This window comes from Chelonoidis abingdonii, chromosome 1, assembly GCF_003597395.2.
Source record: "Chelonoidis abingdonii isolate Lonesome George chromosome 1, CheloAbing_2.0, whole genome shotgun sequence".
Lineage (NCBI taxonomy): Eukaryota > Metazoa > Chordata > Testudines > Testudinidae > Chelonoidis > Chelonoidis abingdonii.
Genome location: NC_133769.1, coordinates 363,035,330 through 363,055,125, shown reverse-complemented (window position 1 = coordinate 363,055,125; position 19,796 = coordinate 363,035,330). Strand labels below are relative to the sequence as shown.

Below are 19,796 nucleotides of genomic sequence, written 5' to 3'. Positions count from 1 at the left end.
ACTGTACCAAGCCCTGAGAGATCATATGAAACGCAGGGCTTGTCCGCCGTAGGGGATTTTGCATCGGGGCAGCTACAATGCAAACCCCATAGAGGTTAACTTGCACCACAGCTTCTCAAGGTGTAAGTTCCCAAACTTGCAATAACCCCTAAGCTTCCACCCCGTAAGAGTCTGAGCTGGGACATGTCTTTCTAGACTGTCACCCTGATTCCAATGGATCCAGACAACTGCCTGCTCTGCAAACTTGTTTGGGGTTCTTTCCATCACACGGATCCTTACCGGTTGTCAAGGCTCCGTGACTCTCCTGCTGCCCCACTGTCAAAAGGGCTGGGGGGCTGGCACTTAGCAAACCGTTCTGCTGAAGAGGCCCAAGGAAGTCAAGAATCCAAGGGTCAATCCAGGATTTCACCCCAGCTCACTCTCTCCTAGCAGTGCTGAGAGGAGGAAAAAACCACAATACAAATGTGGTGTGTGTCACTAACGTCAGCAGGTTATAGTGGAGTAAACTGGGGTCTGGATTACACAGTCGCTTTGCTGAGGGTCTGCCTGCTTCTCTCTTCATAGGGTTGCCAACCCTCCAGGATTGTCCCGGAGTCTCCAGGAATTAAAGATTAATGGTCAGTTAAATACTATGTCATGTGAGGACAGGAATATGTCCAACCGGAATTGGCAACCCTATCGCTCAGGTGTGACAGCACTCAGAGATTTCTAAAGCCAGAAGTGACTGTTAGATTATCTGGTCTGATCTCCTGTATATGTCCCAGGTTGTAGGTATCCCAGGCCGTAGAATTCTCCCCAGTAACCCCAGAGCTCACTAACTTGTGTTTGACTAAAGCTAACCTTCCAGAAAGCCAGCCCCTCTCAAGCTGAAGACATCACAAGATGGCAAATCCACCACTTCCCTTGGTGGTTTGTTCTAGTGGTTAACTGTTCTCACTGTTTGGAAATTTGCACTTTATTTCTGCCCTGAATGTGCCTGGTTTCAGCTTCTGCCCATTGGTTCTTGATCTGCTTTTCTTCACTAGCCTGAAGAGACCTTTGCTAGCTGGTACTTTCTCCCCATGAAGGTGCTGAGACACTAATCAAGTCACCTCTCCATCTTCTTTTTAAGATTCTTATGCCTCTCACTGCGAGGCATTTTTTGCAGCCTTGGCATTACTCCCGTGGTTCTTCGGAGCACAATTTCCAAATTCCCCAACATCCTTTTTATGATGTGCACCCCAGAACCGTCCACAGTACTCCAGTATCGGTCTCACCGATGTCATAGACACTGGCCTCCCAAGGCCACAGCTTCCTACCCTGGCTTGTGGGGTTTTCCACCTCCTATTGGTGGCACAATAGGGGGAGCCAAGCTCGCGCTCTACCCCAATCTCTGGCCCAAGGACCCTACACCAGAAACCCCGACTCTGCTTCACTTTTCTCCAGGCCACGTTCTGACTTTGGCCTGACTCCTGGACCCCTTTCACTGAGCCCCTCGCGTGGCCCATTCCTAGCTCCCTCTTGGTTTACTGGCCCCAGAATGCTGCTCGGATACCAAATCTCCTGCCTGCTAGGAAAAAGGACTTGCCTTTTATTTCTAGGCCCAGGTCAGAGCGGGGACTTGATCCTCTTAAAGGCCCAGCTCACCCGTTCACCTCCTCTTCTCATGTCTGGCATCACTACAGAGAACACCAAGTTCCCCCACATCACTGTCCCACAAAAGATTTGGGAGGGAGCATGGAGAGCCCTTAAAGAAGCCCCTGGCTGTTTCATGTAGCCTTAAAGCAGCCCGTTGGCTCCAACCTACTTCCCTCCTGGCCGCACCACTTTGCCAAAAATGCGCAGCGCCTGCCTGAGCGCAACACTGAGTTCAGGGCAAGAGACTCTGCAGATCTGGTGCAAGTTCCTCTCATTGCCGGAGTGCTTTGACCCTGGGCGTAGCACACAAGCAATTGGGCAACAGGGCCCAGGAGAGGTGAAAATAAAAGCAACAATTGCTGGAAAAGCATCACCCCTGGTTGGGGAAGTGGAGACAGAAGATGAGATTCCATTGGTTGCAGCACAGACCTGGGCACTAGGAACCCTTGCACTCTCAACTGGTTCTGGCATTGGACTCCCGCTACGGCCCTGAACAAATCTCAGTTTTCCCATCTGTAAAATGGGGATAATAAAACTCTCCCTGCCAGCCTCATAGTGGTGTTGTGAGGCTTAATTAGTCTGAGGGCCTAATCCTGCATACTGAGGTCAGCAGCAGGCCTGGGGACCCAGGTAACAATGGACTGGACTTGAAGTCTGTCCAGTGCTTAGAAAATAAGTGCTATTATTATTAGCCACTCTAAAGGTTGGAGACTATGGCCCAGATCCACACAGGTATTTAGGCTCCAAGTTAGGAGCCTAAATACCTTGTGGACTTTGGCCCGAATTCACTCCTTGTGGCTCCTTTACTCGTTCCTAAAGTCACTACGGTTCCTTATAAAGACAACCCGTAAATGACCCATCTTAAAATTCATTCTAAGCAGCTGGGTTAGGAACAGTCACCTAACAACTAGCACAAACATCTGGAACGGGGCTTTGGTCCTGATCTCTGGATAATATTATGAAAAAAGGGGATTTCAATGTTGGGCATGGTGCCCTGAACTCCCACTGATTTCACCAGGTGGTAGGTGCTCAGCACCTTGCAGGATCCAGCTGGTGATAACGATGTACGGACACTGGTAAATGTGCCCTTATCAGAAGAGAGTGAAGGAACCTTTTTCTATTCAAGCTCAACCTCAAGGTTCAATCCCAAAACAAACCTCTCCAATCTGAAATCCCCAGACAGTACTTGGAGATAAGATCATTTGTCTCAGATGGTTGTTTGTAGCTGCCTGGGCTACTCCCCCTTGCAGGTCCTTTATAATAAACAATCTTTAGGAATGAGACCAACATATATATAATTTGGAATGAGTCCTGACAAAGGAAAGCGGCAGGAGTTTAATCCTGGAGAACACAGGGGGTAGAGGATAACATGGTTGGGCGGGTGGGGGGACGGAGGATGGAGAGTTCCTTCTGATTCAGCTCAAGGCAAAACAAACCTCAAATGACTGAACACAGCTGCTGAGCTGTTGGTAGAACTCAGAGGAAGGCCCAAGCTACAAAGATCAGGGCTGTTTTGGTCCAGACGCCAGGTGCAAATCTGGATCTTTATCAAGATCCAAACTTTCTTAAATCACAAGGGTGTTTGGAGCCGGGGGGATTTGGTTTGACCCGTTATTGCAAGGTGGGTCACAGAAAAAGTCCAGCTGTGGGTCTGGATTTGCCTGAAGTTGAGGCTGTTTGGATCTGGGGTTTTGATCTGAGCCCAACTCAAGTAAAAATTAACATCCAGTAAGAATCCTCTGTAGCCACCCATCCACCCATCTCTCTTTTACGCGCAGGCACACACTTCATTCAATGAGACACTAACCAACGGAGCACCACTCCCCCGAGTCTCTTTCAGCAAAACAGACTGCTCCAATTAGTGCAGATACCAGCCCTGCTCCCTTCCAGCCATTGCCAAAGAAACAGAAACACGCACTTGCCAAGATCAAACAAAACTGAAACATCTGACTGAGACTTAAGACTCCTTGGTTCTTCCCAGTCAGGTGACTCTGACAGAAAGAAGTGTCAGCTCCTCACTCGCTCAAGAAACAACTCAGTCCCTAGCAATGACCTTTCAGGGTTACGGACAACTACTTGCCCCAGCCCAGCAGCTTGGCTGCCGGTCACTTCTTGCTTGGCTGCTGCTAATTTTTCAAGGTGGGACTGGGCAATCTACCAGCATCCATAAATCACACATCAGAACAGTGGTACACTCTTCTCCTGGAAAAGATGTGACAAGACTGTTCCCTTCCCCACCATGCTCCTCCGTTATGAACATCTCGATAGGGCTGGATTCACTCCCATTTCCACCAGCTACGGAGCCAGCCCACAGTTACCAATGAGGAGCTGTTCAACCACTGACAGCACGGGTGAATGAACTGCCCACTAGACACAGGAGGTGGGATTTCCAGCCTGCCCATTGTTTCAGACTGAGACTGTCATCACAAGGCCGGACTGTGCCCTTCCACCTGACTATAATTTAGGCTGGCCCCAATCAAGGGATCACAGCCTCTTTACAAAGGGAGTCTCTGCCCCACAGGGCTTACAACCGACGCATATGATGAGAGACAACAGGTAGTGAAAAGCAAATAAATACGGGGATTGGTGGCGGGAAGAAGCCAAAGGTAAAAGTGAAAGCATTACATCAGTAGTGGTCGCTCCACACTGATGAGTAACGATCCCATAAATCAGAAAGGCGGGGTCAGGTGCTCACAATTCTAGTAGCGCATTACACAAATAAAACTCAAACGCCTTTGCAAGAAAACCACTGAAAGAAAAGTTCAAAAAATAACAACAACACATGGCTAGAGGCAAATACAACGGAGCAAGAGAACAGTTGTTGCCAAATTAGTAGATAGTTTATGCTCTGGTGAACAAGGCATTCAGCTCTCGTAAACAAACCATGCAAAAGAACACACACACCCTCCTCCCCCAAAGAAGAGATTTTACTAGGTAAAAAATGACACAAACAGACCACAACAGCAGCCACAATGATCGTTTCCGATTACAGGATTGAAAGAAGAAACAAAACTCGCCTATGCACCTTCAAGGGAACTTTAGATCAAGTCAACTGCAAATCTCGTCCACAATGCGGATTCTGTTTTAATAATATTGAACTGTTTCAAAGCACCTTACAGAAGACACTGCTGTTGAGATTTCTCAGCCCCTTGCTCCTGTCGGAAAGTCACGTGATTCAAGCTAGATTGGCGGTCTTCTCCAAATTCTCCTGTGCCAACCGGAAAAATCTTTCTGCATCCAATGTAATCCTCCAGCACATCAGAGACATCTTAATCTACTCAATATTTAAATCAAACAGATCAGAGCAACGGGTATTTCACAGAACATTCCACCCTGACAGAGATTTCAACCAGGGAGGGAACAAACAGACCAGAACATAGGGATGTGGTTTATAGCTAGAAATCAACTTCCCTGAATACCAATTTGCAGTCTGGTAGTAACATTTGGCCCTGATTCTATTTCCACTAATGCCAAAGGCAAAATCCTAATGAATTACTATGGGAAAAGACTGCTAACTTGGTTATCATTAATATGCCACAAACTTTTTTTGTTGTTTGTTTCAGTTTTCCCTGATTTTGATACTTTAAAAAAAAGGTCTGTTTTATTTCTGAAGCCCTTAGCAGTGTCACAAACTATCAACAAGCCTGAATAAAATTAAAGTGGCAAAAAGAATCTCAGCAGTTGGTGGGGAAAGAGCTGCATTTACTCCTGTTAAATAGATTCCCACAAGTAGGAATTTCAAGATTATATACATATTTAAAACAAGTGATGTGTTCTTGAGCTACAGTACGATGGGCAGAATATCAGGGATAATAATGAAAGGAAAAGGCTATGCAAGTTCCCTATAGACTAGGAAAAAGCAACTTTTGTTCAACATTCAAGGCAAACAAATAAAAAACAAAAGATCAACCACCGCCAGCCAAGAGAACAACAGTTTACGGAGACCTTATGCAGCATCCCAGAGAGACAAAACAGCAGGACTGAATTTGAAAGCAAGAAAACAGTCATTCACTAAAATGGGTCCAGAACCTGTGTCTTTTACCCAATATTACTGAGTCCGAATTCAGACATTCACATCGATGGGAGTTTGCCCCGTGTAAGGGCTTGGATGGCAGTGAATTAAGTTAAGGGTCGGATTCTGATCTTATTTGTCTGGAGTAACTTAACTGAAGTCAATGGAGTTCCTCCAGATTTACAACTGTGTTAATGAAAGGAGAATTTGCCCCCCCCCAACCCCCCAAAAGACAGATCCAAAGTTCACTGAAGACAAAGAAAAAACTTCCATTGTCTTCACTGGGTTTGGGATCAGGTCCTAAGCTAGAGCATCTTAAATCCAGGGGCACTTACCACTTGAGGCTTGCTCTTGGTGCTGCTCAGGCTGTGTTCCTCCTGCTGCTTTGGACATCTCAGCAGCTTGGGCTCTGAAGTAGTCGGTGTAGCAGGCGAAGACCTGGGCATATCCACAGTGCCACCAGAAGACAAGTCCCCTGAGTTAAGAGTTAACATGTATTGCTTGGTGACATCCTCCAAGGATGGAGCTTGGAGTACAGGGTAGGATTTGATGGGGAGAGGTGAAGATTCTGGCACAGTTACATGGACGTTTTGCCTGAGCGACCCAAGAGGCTCAGGTGCTGAGATGGGGAGGAAAGCGCTAGGCTCACTGGTGTGCCGGACATGCTTGGATGCAGGCCTGGACCTACTCAGGGTAGTAGCAGGAGTTGTGGCAGAGGATGCAGTCTCATGGTTCTCCTGGTGAGTCACCCGGTTGGTGCGCTTCTTGGAACTGCGCCTGATGATCCTGGGGGACAGGACTTCCGCCAGCTTGGGGTCAAAGCTATAGCTTTGAGTGGTCTCTCCTGCATTGTTGCCTCCTGCCTTTGCAGGTAGGACGTGCTCAGACTGAGAGCGCAGCTTCTCAACCTTCTGGCCTAGCTCCTCCAGCTCCTCCACCTCGTCCCTTTGCTCGGAGAGGATGGGTTCGCTGCTGGAAGGCGGGATGGTCTGGTCCATCTCACTGATTGGCTCGCTGGGGCCCTCAAAGCCTGCACTGGCCAACTCACTGCGACGGCTGGGGTCGCTGAACGATTTCTTCTTGACTGTCTTACCATTTCCCCGCTCGTCGATCACTTTGTCCATGGCACCGGGCTGGCTAACAATGTTCTGGATCACCGTGCTGTAATCCTTGACTCCATCGCTACAGACGGACAGGTCGCTGGCAGCGCTTCCAGTGCACTCAGACAGAGCCATGGCCAAAGACTCTGGGACACCGGCCTTGGAATTCAGGGACCCTAGGAGATTACTGTCCACTGAGAAGTTCTCGGTCTCTTCTGTGATCGAGCACCTCCTGTGGGGCATGGGGTCGCTTAAGGATCTGTAGGCTTCACCACTGGATTCCCCGTTGCTGGAATCGGACCAGTTGTTGCCAACAGAGGGAAACTTCCTTCGACGCCGCAGGGTGCTTGGGGTGGAAGGTGCCTCTAGGGACCCTTGGGCCATGGCTTTACCAGGAAGGTCATCAACAGCAGCACCCTCATGGTTCATTCTAGCTGCGAGCCCAGGGAGAGGAATCTCTTTACTGTTCATTCGATCAGTGTCGCTCTCCCCTAGGTCGGCATTGGCCGGGGTCCACGCTGTGACAGCCTGATGGAGATCCCCGTAAGCAGCATTGGTGGGACCCATCTCAGGCTCTGTCACGATGCCTTCATCGGTCATACTAGACTCATGACCTGAGAGCTCCTCCATGGACTTCCCACAAGAGAGGTTTTCTTCAGACTCTGCTTTCTTCAGACACTGCTTGTGCTCTTTGCTCCCCAGAAGGGCCTCATTGGCTTCCTTCTGGTTCTCTGTAAACTCCCCGCCACTTTTCACACCTGCGCTGTCCTTCTGATCTGACACAAAGCCGTAGTCATGCTGGGAGCCGATCCGACTTATCTTCTCAAAGACTTGCCGTGCTTCCTGAATATACTGATCCTGGATAACGACCGGGAGCCCGTCAACGTCCTCTCTCTGGACAGCATCACCGTCTGAAACCACGCTGTCATGGTCACTGCTGCTGGCCAGGAGAAGCTCTGAGGAGCTTTGTTTCATGGAGCTCTGGAGGAAGAGCCTGCGTGGCGCCGGTTTATCAGAATAGGTGAATGACTTGGCCCGGCGTAAGGTTGCGGTGAGGTCTTTGAGAGTTGGGCGGACGCCTAGTGCCCACCGGTTCGAGGTTTGTGCCACACTTCGGCCTCTGCCTCCCAGCTGGTGCCCAGCTGGGCTCTGGTAGTTCTCACTCCTGCCACTGCTTAAGGCCCCTTCCTCTTGGTCACTGACCCCGCTACCTTTCTTCCTCATCTTCAGCTCAGAGAGATCTGATTTCAGGAAGCTGAGGAGAGTCAGCGTCTCAGTGGCTATATCAGGATTGGACATGGACTTCCTGTGCTTGGCTTGTTCAGCCTTGGGTCCATGGTGGAGCAGAATCTCACTGGAAGGGTCCTGTTTCACTTTGCCGACGCCCATGGGCAGCTTAGGACGCACCCGGACCTGCTGCTGAAGCCTGGCGAGGCTGTCGCTTTGGCTGAAGCTAGGGGATCTGTACATGCCGAGGCCCCCCTGGAAGCTCCGGCTTTGGCTGGACCAGCAGGGCCCAAAGTGGTCCTCTTCCTTCAGCGTCTCAGTGCTTGAGTACCGGCTGCTGCTTCTCGACCCGCAAGGGCTCGGCCCAAAAGGCGGGATGTTCACTTTGGAGACGCGGGAGACCAGGGGTACAGGTGGCGCTGCGGCCAGTGGGAAGTGAGCAGCGGATACACCTTCTGACATGCCCCTCATGTACTGCCGGTGCCCTTCGGCGCTGCCCATGGCCTTGGCTTCACCTAGCAGGGCGGCAAAGGTGTTCCCATTGTTGCAATCTGTTGCTACCAGCCTCTTTGTCACTGAGGGCGGCTTGGCTCCATCGTTCGCAGGAAGAGGCAGGTGTGCCAGGACCTCATGAGTCAGGGGGGGCCGCCCTGGCACGGCCTCCATTCCCGCTAGCCCGTCGCTGTCGGATTCATGGTCCCAAAGGCCCAGGTCTTTCTTTTTCTTCCGGACAGAGCGTTTCCTGGGGGTCACTAGCTGGTTCCCCTCCTCCTCACTCCCTGAGGACCTCTCCAGGGACCTGGACCTGTCCCCACAGGGGCCATGCTTGCTGTTGGCACTGCCAGGGAAGGGGAAGCCGTGAGCAGACAGCAGTTCCTGGTGGCTGGAGCTCTCTTCTCGGATGAGGTTGCAGCCAGCAGAGGAGGTGGTGGAGGGCGGGGGGGCAGCCTGTGGTTTGGCAGAACTATGCCAGGAATGTAAACTATCCCAAGGCGGCTGGTGCGGGTGCGGGTGCTGCCGCCTGGCCTCCCCGCCGGCCGGAGCGCAGGGCAGCGGGTGCGCTCGCAGCAGGCCGGGGTAGGGAATGCAGCTGCGGCGGCGGCGGGGGAGGGGGTAGCTGCTTGGGCCGGCGCGGAGCGTCCTTCCCCCCTCCTGGCGGCGCGGGGCTCTTGCTGGGAAAGCGGGGGCTGTCGGGCCCGGCCGGGGCGCCCCGAGCCCCGCCGGGGGAGTCCCCGCGGCGGCAGAGCTGCCGGCTCCGTGCAGGGAGCGGGCCCCATCTTCCTCCTCCGGCGCCCGGCCGGGGGGCTGCCGCCGAAAGCTCTCCCCGAAGAGTTTGCGCATCTCGGTGACGCTGGGCCAGAGCCCCCCCGGCTCCAGTCCGGCCTCCCCCGCCTTGGGGGGCTCGCTCAGCCTCTGGCCGCGCTGCTGCCCCCCGCCCTCCTCATCGGGCGGCGGCCGAGCCTCCCTTTTCCCCGGCTGGGACGGGCAGCAGGTGGCCCCGTCCTCGTCCGGCTCCTCCTCGCTCTGGGAGCCGCGGGGGGCTGGCGGGGGAGCGGCCCCGGCGGCGGCGTCGAAGCGCTGGGAGAGCTGGCGGACGGAGGGGGACAGGCTCCGCAGGGCTCTGCCCCGGAGCTCCGGGGAGGGGCAGGCGGCGGCCGAGAGCTTGGAAACTTTCCTGGAGAGGCCGCTGGAGGCGGCTCTGGAGGGCGATCGCCGGCGGCGCTGCGGCGAGTCTCGCTCCTGCTGCTGCTGCTGCGCCCTGGCGCCGGGGGGCTGGCACTGGCACGGCGGCTTCTGCGCCCTTGCGCCCGGGCAGGGCGGCTGCTGGGCTCCTTCCCCCTCCGCCGCTGCCTCCAGCCACCGCTCCAGCCGCTTGAAGGAGACGCTCCGGCAGAGGGGAGCTGTCCCCTCGGCCTCCCCCTCCGCCATTGTATATACACACCGCGCTCAGCCCACCCACCCCCTTCTCTCTGCCTCCCCCCCTTCCTCTCCTCCCCTGTGCTCCAGCCCTAAGCCCGCTCCGGCGAGCAGTCCGGCCCCTCCACGCCGCCCTCCGCCATCCAGGGTCCCCGCGGCGCTGCCAAGTTGGAGGCAACTTCCACTTCCCACGGCAAGTCGGGGGGTGGGGGGATTGCAAACGCGCCCTCTCCCAAAGCCCCGGATCGCAGCTTGATCCCTTTCCCCCTTTGCTCCGGTTCCGAGGCGATTCCCAGGCAGCCCGAAGGGCTTTTTTGGGGGGAGGGGGAGAAGCAGGCGGCAACCTTCAGTCAGTGGCACATTCCCCGCTGCAGCGGTCAGTGTCGGTGAAAGGAAGTGGCCCCCTTGCCAATCCGAATTCATCCCCTGCGCCCAGCCGCCGCACCGACATCTCCCGGCCGCACGAAATCCGAAGGCATCTCCTGGTCGGACGCCAGAGCGGCCCACTTGCCTTGCCACATGGAGACAAGCCCTCGTCCCTTCTTTTTTCAATTATTATTTTTTGGCTTAAATTTCTTCCTCCCTTTATTTTGTTCCGTTGCAGGCAAATAAACTTTCCCTCAGAGGCGTGGTTTCTTGAAATGAGGGGGTGGTCTCGGAAGGAAAGTCTGGGAACAGGACTTTACCAGAAAAAGAACGTGAGGCGAGAGGAAATACGGTAACGCTGAGTTCCTATGAGTCCCCGATATGCCTTTATTTTCCAGTGTATTCACGTATTAAATCTTTGGCCTCTGCTTTGGCTACAGATCTAATACTTTTTAAATATCTACTAAATGTGGTTAGAGTGGAGATCAACCCCCCCCCCACACACACTTTTTTTTTTACTTCCTTCTGACCCTGTCAGGAAGACAGGGCAAGAATTTAAATATTTTCAGGTCTTTTACTTGTTTTGAGGGGGATGGATTTCCGCTAAACATAAAAACAATCACAAGGCACTGAGGTCTTGGGTTCCTTCTTCGATCCATTGCAGCGCCTGGAGAGGCACCGGGAGAAAGCAGCCACTTTTCAGATTTGGAAATGCTGATAACATTTTTCTGCCAAAGTTTTCAAGTGCAGGGAAGAACCCGGGACATTGACAGTTTCATGATGTCCCCCTCCCGCTTTTTAATCAACAATGAACTCAGTCTGTGCCTTTTTCAAAGGCTTTTTTTATATATACCCAGTCAGCTTTTCAGGGCCCTGGACTAGCTTTTACTATATAATTGTACACCCCCCGCCCCCAGTCTGAAATGCTGCTGCTGGGTATTACCACAATGCAAATGAATATTAATAGTACTGATAGCTCAGTAATTGACTCAGATTGTGAGTGTTTTGGGGGTGAGGGAGTGTCTTTTTGTTTTGTGATTGTACAGTGCCTGGCACAGTGGGGTGGCTGGCACTCATAGGTATCACTACAAGACAGATAGTAACAGTGTCTCTGGCTAAGAGACAGCAAAATCATGGCCAAGATTTTGAAAAAAAGTGCCTGCAGTTGGGTTCCTAATTCCATACATAGGCACCTAACACAGAGGCCTTCAGCAGCACCCATTGACTACAATAATTAAGATTTGGTCTGTACAGTTTATTTTATTCCTTTTTTGGTTGGTTGGTTGGTACGCAAGTTCCCTCTGGGCTTGGACTTCCCCTCGAAGTGAACAGGGAAATTCTCATGGGTCGCCCTGGCTGAAATGCTGTGAGCTGAGGCTGGAAAACGGGTAGCATTAGTGAATCGGTGGGGGCAGAGGAAGGCTCATCCAGATGGGGAGAGATACAAAGGAAGAGGGTCTTGCATGCATGGCTAAAGGACCTATTGGAGGCCAGGGTAGATGACTAGAAGAGGAACAGGGAAGCAGAAGGAGAAGCCCCTGGTTCCATCCCCTCCTACAACCTCCCCATTCTGGTGACATAAAAGGCCTGATAATGTTATGGAATTCACTGTCACTGGGGAATCCTTTGCATAATCCGTCCCCCTGCTCCCAGTATCCAGTGAAGGGTTCCCTTCAAGGTCATGATCTGCAGAGCAGGAAGGTGATGGAGCAGGGGTGGGCCACAGGATCCCACAAACTGAGCCCAATTTGCAGCTTTCTTATTTGCTCAGCCGAGCACCGCTCCTGACAGCTGAATGGAAATTGCTCGGTACTCCCGTTCCCCTAGCCTGCGAGCTAGCAGATTGTAAGATTAGTTGTGTTACAGTAGTGCCAAGGAGCCACAGTGGAGATCAGTGCCCCATTCTGCTAGGCTCTGGTCAGACACAGAAACTGACCCCCCTCCAAAATGCTTACAGGGTACGTAAATCAAAACTCTGTCCTCACTGGTCTGTTTTAGGAAGAGGTCAGCCCTGGGGCTGCGCTTACGCTGCTAACCCAGCGAGCCAGTGGGCCGTGCTGTGGCCCCCACAACATTGTGTGGAGAGGTGGTGAGAGAGGCAGAATTCACACCCCTCATTCCTGGAGCCCTGACATGCTGTAGGTTAGGCTGCTGGATGGAGATGGACCAGAAGGAAAACAGGAAATGGACAAGAGGCTTGAGTAACCTGCTAGAGGGACACAAACCAATTACATCTTCATTATGTGCAGCGCTTTGGTTTCACTGTTAAAGTTAGGTCTCTGGCACTATAGATTTTTTTATCAGGACTCTTTCCAAACCTGACAGTGTTGCGCCCCCTACTGGACATAGGGAAAGGTGACTGCTTCTACACTAGAACCCACTTCATCAGATGCAGTGGGTTCTACCCCTTGAAAGCTTATGCCCAAATACATTTGTTAGTCTCTAAGGTGCCACAAGGACTCCTTGTTGTTTTTGCTGATACAGACTAACATGGCTACCACTCTGAAACCTGCTTCTACACTGGCAGTGTCAAATCTTGGGTAGTGTTTCTTTTGCTTAGAAAGTATGTGGGAAAGTGAGTTAGCTTTTCAGTGTCAGGGTCCCCCCCCTTTGTTGTTATTCTCAGTGTTTTAGATAATTCTGCTTAATCTTTTCTCCAAACCCATGAATCTTTGGAGTGGCTCAAACCTTCTCCCATTAAAGTCAATGGTAATTGTGGTGCTGACTACAACAGAAGTAGAGGGAGTGTGGTCTAGAGGTGGCAGGAGTCCTGGGCTCCCTAGTCCTGGCTCTGTCACTAACCCAGGGCCTGGTCCTGGACCCCTTATTTGGAAGTGTCATCTGGACTCCTGGGAACAGTCCCATAGATGTCAATTACTCTGTTAGATGCAAGTATTTGCATGCCCCTAATCTCAGCGCTTTGCCACAACAAAGTGGATGCTCCTGTTCACGGGACAACACAAGTGCAATGTAATCAGAGTGCACCTCTGTGTTTGGCACCCCGCACATTTGCTCCTTCCAGCTCATGAGAGGCAAATGAAACCTTTTCAGAGAGGTTTCCTGTGAAGATTGCGCCTGTAAAAGAAATCTGCTGTCTGAGCTGTGCTTTAGTTACATTTTAACCAGGAAAAGCCAGCAGGATAGAAAACCCATCAGAAAGCATGGGGAAGGTGACTACAGCCCTGGTCCATTCTCATCCAGCCTTTAATCAGTAACTCATTGAGTGTTTGTGCCATGCACCGCTAGGAACTAGTTATAATGGATAATTGGGGCCCTTTGTGCTTATTCAATTCCCTGGCACTTTCTGAAAAAGGTTTGCTGGAGATTTCATGTGGCGCCAGTTGGTGATGAGTTGGGCCAAGGGGTTACTGAACAGAAACCTAAGGTACCTGTGGCTCCAGTACTGCAGCTCTCCTGCTCTGTATTCCCAACCCACTCACTAACATGGCAGTACCAGGTATGGGAGCTGGACAGATTTCCACAAGAGTTCAAAAGCACCGTGTGTGTTTTAGACAGCAGTGTAGTCATGCAACACTGCCCAACTCGCTGCTGCTGCTGCTGGTGCATAGAAAATCATTAGCAGCAATCCAAATTCGTTCTTGTGTAATTGTATTAAGGATTATACCCTTTTGTAGGCGGCCACTGCTAGGGGGTGACGCTCACTTCCATCCCAAGCAGGCCTGGCGTTCTGTCTGGAAGAGGGCAGAGGCCGGACATTGTGGGAGAAGATGGGCAGACTCTTATACTGAGACGTGTAGGGTTAGATGATTCCCTGCTTGCTGTTAGTCACCGAGGAGCTTTTGAAATACACATCCCCTCCACAGTAATGACCCCCCTGTTTTAAGCACTCTGCTGATATATCACAGGTTCTTCTTTCCCCAGTATGCCTCAACATATAAGGTTCTCTTCAATCAGTTTCCTCCAGCCCCTGTTTGAGGGTAAGTCTGCTCCAAATGTTGCATTCCTTCGGGGCAAATAGTTGGGTCCAGAGGGATCCGTGGTGGGAAGTGCAGCCTTTCACCTCCAAGCCCAGGGTGCAGATTGTGCCCAAGAAGCAAGAGTTATTTCTATATTCCTGGCAGTTTCCACCACCCACAGAGTGACTGACCTGGTGGCTGCCCCAGGAGATTACACTCTTACAACAGGACCACCCAGAGGGCAATGATTGGGTAGGAGACGTGTGGGAGAACCCACTGGCGAAGTGACCGACCCAGAGGGGATCCATGAAAGAAGCGGGTTTGACAACGATTAGAGAAGAGAAGATGCTTAGCGACCAGGGATGGGGCCCAGGCCAGGAGTCCATAGCTGCAGGCTCTGGAGAGAGGCCAAGGAATGCACAAGTAGTGGGGACTGAACCTAGCTCCTTCCACCTGGGCTGATGCATATGGCAGGGCTGTGGCGGGGGGGGGGGGGAGCTCTCTGGTCCATGGGAAAAACAGGGCTCTCACTCCCATCAGACTCAAATCCATTTAGTCAGACCTTCAAAATCACCTGCCCTTCTCTGAAACCTGGGCTACATGTCAAAGCTTCAGCAGCATAGCTGTGGCAGTTAGGAAAAGGGGGGGAAATCACCCCTAACCATCAGAGCTGGGCCACCACAAGTCCCCGTGTAGATGAACTTTTATTGGCAAAAAGGCCTGTTGCCATGGAGCAGCTTTCGCTCAGGGAATTGGTATAAGCTATACCTGCAGCAGAACTCTTACCAATCCAAGCAGCATCTCCAGGAGGGGAATTTGCTACTGAATCAGAGCAGATAGTGAGGACCAGGCCTTAGCTGTTGTCCTGTATGGACAAACCCAGCTCTTACACTTGCTCTTCTAAAGCAATCAAAAAATGAAACCAGCTGGGCTTTCAGCGTTCAACTCTCCCTGGGCAGCCATCAACCCAGCTTCCAAGGTGCACAAAGACATTCCTCTCCCAGATCCCATGGAAGACATTCAGCACAAAAAGGACCCCCTTGGCCAGTTTCAGCTATTTTGTCAATATTGAAATAAGTCTGTGGCTTCCTAGGACCTTCATAGTCAGCCCCGTGTTCCGTGTCATGGCCATTCAGAATGTCACAGCAGCAGAGGGCATTGAATTCAAAAGCACAGGCCTCCTACCACAGGAGCTGAAGGGGAAGCGCCATTCGCTACAGCAGTATAAGGCTTATGACATGCAGTTAAGTGGTTCTAATTCTGTCCAGCAGAGGGCCCTGGCACACAGACACTGAAATATCTTAATGTGCGTCTCTACTCTGAAGGGGTAACAAAGGCATTGAGAGGCTCCATGCTTCTGGCCTGTCTCAGAGACTCCAGATCAAATGGGCTAAGATCATAACTACAGACTGTTGCTTTTTTTTCTCTAAAGGCCAGTGCCACAAACTCATACTGGGATCTGAGAGCCAAGCTGATTCTCCGCCATGCCCACCTTCTTCTGAATGATAATTTATAATACAGGTTCTGGCCTCACTGACCCCTGTGAGGTGGGAAGGCTGCTCAAACTCCCTTAGACTCCAGTGACAGAACACTTGGGACCACAGGTTCTTTAAAAGCTTCGGATCTGTGTGGAGATCACAGAAACTGGAGATCTTTTTGTGTGTGTGTGCAAGAGAAGCAGGTCTACCCTAATGTCTTTGCCCCAAATCCCCCCTCCAGCCCCACTATTATGGACCATGCTGTTAATCTGCTGTCTACTGTCTCTGTGCTAGAAGTTGCTGCATTTCAGTGATGTACAGTATGTGAAATATCTCCACTCCACTTTATCAGTCCCTTAGAGGGGGCCTGGAAGCCTCTTGGATGCTATCAAAAATGAAAATGCTTTCAACTGCTCTTCAGCTAGATTGCTGAGTCTTGGCACCGTCTCTGCCATCCATGGCCCCTTTCCTTGGAGAACATCAGAGAGCACCAACAGAACCACACTGACACTGACGTACAGCAACCTCCATTTTATTTCCATTAGTCATTCTGAAAGGACACGACAATAATTTACCTTCATCTCAATGCTACAAAATTATGTCTGAGAGGGAGGTGGTAAAACAGGGCCCTGCCAGCAGCGTGGTGCCAGAAGCGCCACCAAGCACAAGCCAGTCATCGGATGGCCGATACATGCAGGGCACGTGCACTGGACAGCTCACCATCAAAACACGGGACGAACTGATCAAAGATGCATGATCAAAACCACACCCCACTAGCTGCAAGTTCTTCCCAAGATAGGGAAGCACTTGAGAGCACAGAACGCCGCGAGTGACCCATGTCTGTCCGTCTCAGGCTGTGATGCCATTGTCACAAGCAGCAGTGCTATCGGGCATGCACCTACAGTTGCTGGAGGAACGACCAGGACCACCACCTTGCAGAATGAGCCCAAATGGACAGGATTCAATGTGTGCGGCTTGGGCCCATCTCCAACAGGGACAGACCCATCTAAGCTGGTACACTGTCTCCGACCAGATACTTCAGAGGAAGGCTACAATCCCCATAATGCATCTCATTGTTCCATATGGGCATGATCCAAAGCCCATCACATTCACTGTAAAGATTCCCAAAGGCTTGTGGATCAGGCGCTGTACTTCGTGGGGGATTTCTTCTTACAATCCAGATCAGAACTTCATGGCTCAGGCCTTAACTCTAGTCTGGATCTACCTGAAGCTCTCCTGATCTTTCTGGCTCATCATCAGGCAGGAGCAGATATTACTAGCAAAAAGTAAAATCCTGACACTGGTTTTTATTTTAAAAAAAAGGGAAGTTCCTAGCAGCTGGGAAAAAACAACAGAGAGAAAACTATCCCAGAGGACGGGACTGTGGAAGCAGGGTCTGCGTCCGATTCAGGATTTGTTGTTCTTTTCTGTCTGGGGAACGGAACAATGCAAAGCAGAGCATGGAAAATAAATCCATCCGTATACAAATGGGGGAGGGGAACCCTACAGGGATCTGTTTAAAATGTTAAAGGCCTGTTCATTCTTCCTCCTTCTCACATAGTTGCTCACTCACATTTCTCCCTCCTCTTCCCCACTCCACCCCTGACTTCCTCCTCACAGCGACAAGCACGTTTTTTCCCTCTATACAGCCTGGTCATTGTTCGGTGTCCTGTCCTGGGAGGACAGAGGAACATAGAGTTTGTACAGCTTCAGTCATGGCATGTTATATTGCTCAGATCTGGATACCTTGTGTTTAATCTGCCTCTTCTGAAAGGAAGGGCTTTGGTTATGGTCAAACAGTGAAAGCAGGCAGGGGTGAGAATTGGATTTCCTGTCCTCGGCTCAGGGGCGGGGGGGGGCAGGTGTTACGCTGCAGGGTGCTGCATGCCAGACTGGCACAATACAATACATTTACATAGCATAATTCATCGTAAGGTTTACTTAAGCCAATAGGAACTGTGGCCACTCTTAACATTACATGGCTAGAACCTTTTAAAACAGACAAGCCAAGCCTAAGTTACATCAGACCTGATCCAGATCTCCCATACACCACTTTTATACTCTACCCACTTCAGTGGGGTGACTCCTGATTTATATCCGTGACAACGAGAGTGAATTCGGCCCAGAACGTCTGGGTTCAGAAAAGTCCAGTTAGTATTTGCTGCACTGACTATGAAGCTGCTAAAGGGACTGGGACAAGTCAGGGATCCAAGCCAACACTGTGAGTCCTCAGCCCAGACCTAATTTCTAGTAACAAATGCAGCCCACTAGTTGTTCCATCCCTAGAGTTAATTTAAGGCACTGGGTTTCAACCTGCGGTCCACAGACCCCTGAAGACCTGCCAACTATGTCAGTGTTTGCCAAAGGAGTCCACACCTAAAGTCGAAATTTTTTAGGGGTCTGCAAATGAAAAAAGATTGAAACTCCTGATTTAGTGGAGTAAAAGCCAGCGAGCCAGCCCACAAATTCAATTGAAACCCTGTCCCAGGGCGGTGCTATGAACCATTTACTGCTATTTACGGGCTCACTGGGACCATAGAGTTCAGAGGACATTTGTAAATAAAGCAAGAAATGGACAAAGGGAAATCCTGTCTGTAAATTCTAAACTGACCCTCCATTACGTGTCTATGATCTTTCTTTACAGGCATCTCTGCTGGGCCTTCTCCTCAAAGCCCAAAACCCAGGCCTAGATTAGTCAGGGACAACTAGTTAGCTAGAGAAGAAGATTGCAGGGCTCTCAGTCTGTCTGGGTGTCCCTTGAACTGCAGAATCCCTGCTGAGTGAGTCAGTGATGGGACAGCACCAGCCCGGCTGAGAGCTCTCTGTGTTTAGACTAGCAGCAGGTCCAATCAGCAGGAGGATTCGCAGTCTGTCACCCTCCAGTTTTTAAGCCCTCAGCCCTTTTCATCTTTTTGATACACATGAATTTCTGAATTACCCGTGTGACAGCACGGGCCTTCAGCTAATTATCATCCTTAGTCCGACAGCCGTGCTTAGGAGCCTTAGTCAAGATCAGGGCCTCATCATGTGAGGTGCTTTATAAAGGCAATAGTGAGATTCGCTCCCTGCCCCAAGGCACTTACAGTCTAAACAGAGAAGCCGGCCAAAGGGTGGGAGAGGAAACAGAGAGATGAAGTGACTGGATCAAGGTTATGCAGCTGGTCCGTGGCAGAGCCGGGACTGGAGGCCAGCTCTCCTGGGTCCCAGCACAGAGTCCTATCTACGATACTCAGAGTGAGGCTGGGGAGCCACAGGTGGCTCTTTACTGCATTTCCTGCAGCTCTTTGCAGAGCATGATATTAAAACCCTGGGTGATTTCATTATTAACCAATATAAGTTATTAACCAATCAGGAAGCTTTTACTATGTTATTAACCAATTGTAGACTACTTGGTCAGCCATTTTGCTGTGAGAATAATTATATAGATATAAAAATAGTCAATGAAACAATGAATTCACACTCCTGGGGCTACTGTTGATGGCTGATTTGGCTCCTGGACCACTGAAGTCTGAGAATCACTGAACCTAGAGCCACTGAAGCATCTGGGAGTTTTGCCGGCTGACGGACTATGGTGGAAATGATCCTATTTACTCCAAGCCTGGATTTGGCCCAAACAGAGGGTGCTGCTCTCAAGCAAATGTCAATCAGACCCGGTGAGCTCTAAGAAGGAGAAGGAGGCCTGACAACCAGTCATTCAGCTCCAGAGACAGGGCCACTCTGGGGAGATGCCAGGCTGGGGCAGGTCCCTCCAGGCCAAAGAGCTGCATTAGAACTCTCCCTAGGAGCTTTTCAAATTCCAGAATCAACCAGTAGAAATGCCCCAATCCAAAGCCCATTCAATCAATGGGAGTTTTTCCTACTGATGTCATTTTCCTACTGATGTCAGGCACTGACTCTATGGGTGCTCTGGGGCTCAAGCAGCGCCGCCGATCAGCTGTTCTGCGGCCGCGGGAGGCACTAGCAGGAGGGCAGAGAGCAGTGAGCAGGCGGGGGCTTTGAGGGAGGGGTTGGAGCGGGGGCTGGAAGAGGTGGAGCGAGGGTGGGACCTCGGGGGAAGGAGCGGAGTGGGGGTGGAGCACCCCTGGGGAAAATTGTAAGTCAGCGCCTGTGCTGAGTGAGAGTTACACCTGGGACAAAGCTAGTAACGCTATGGTTACTCCAC

At 51.2% G+C, this 19,796-nt stretch overlaps 1 protein-coding gene and 1 long non-coding RNA gene across 2 annotated transcripts in view; one reads left to right on the top strand and one right to left on the bottom strand.

The window, feature by feature from the left end:
* Positions 1-9,885, bottom strand: part of ARHGEF17 (Rho guanine nucleotide exchange factor 17) — a 284,561-nt gene extending 274,676 nt beyond the window's left edge. The window contains exon 1 of the mRNA XM_032796403.2: positions 5,965-9,885. Coding sequence (XP_032652294.2) covers positions 5,965-9,885 — 3,921 coding nt within the window. The remainder of the gene's footprint in view (positions 1-5,964) is intronic.
* Positions 8,988-19,496, top strand: LOC116834369 (uncharacterized). Its single transcript, XR_004375919.1, has 3 exons — positions 8,988-9,033; positions 10,478-10,591; positions 15,589-19,496. It is a non-coding gene; the product is annotated as an uncharacterized LOC116834369 (long non-coding RNA).
* The last annotated feature ends 300 nt before the right edge of the window (positions 19,497-19,796 follow it).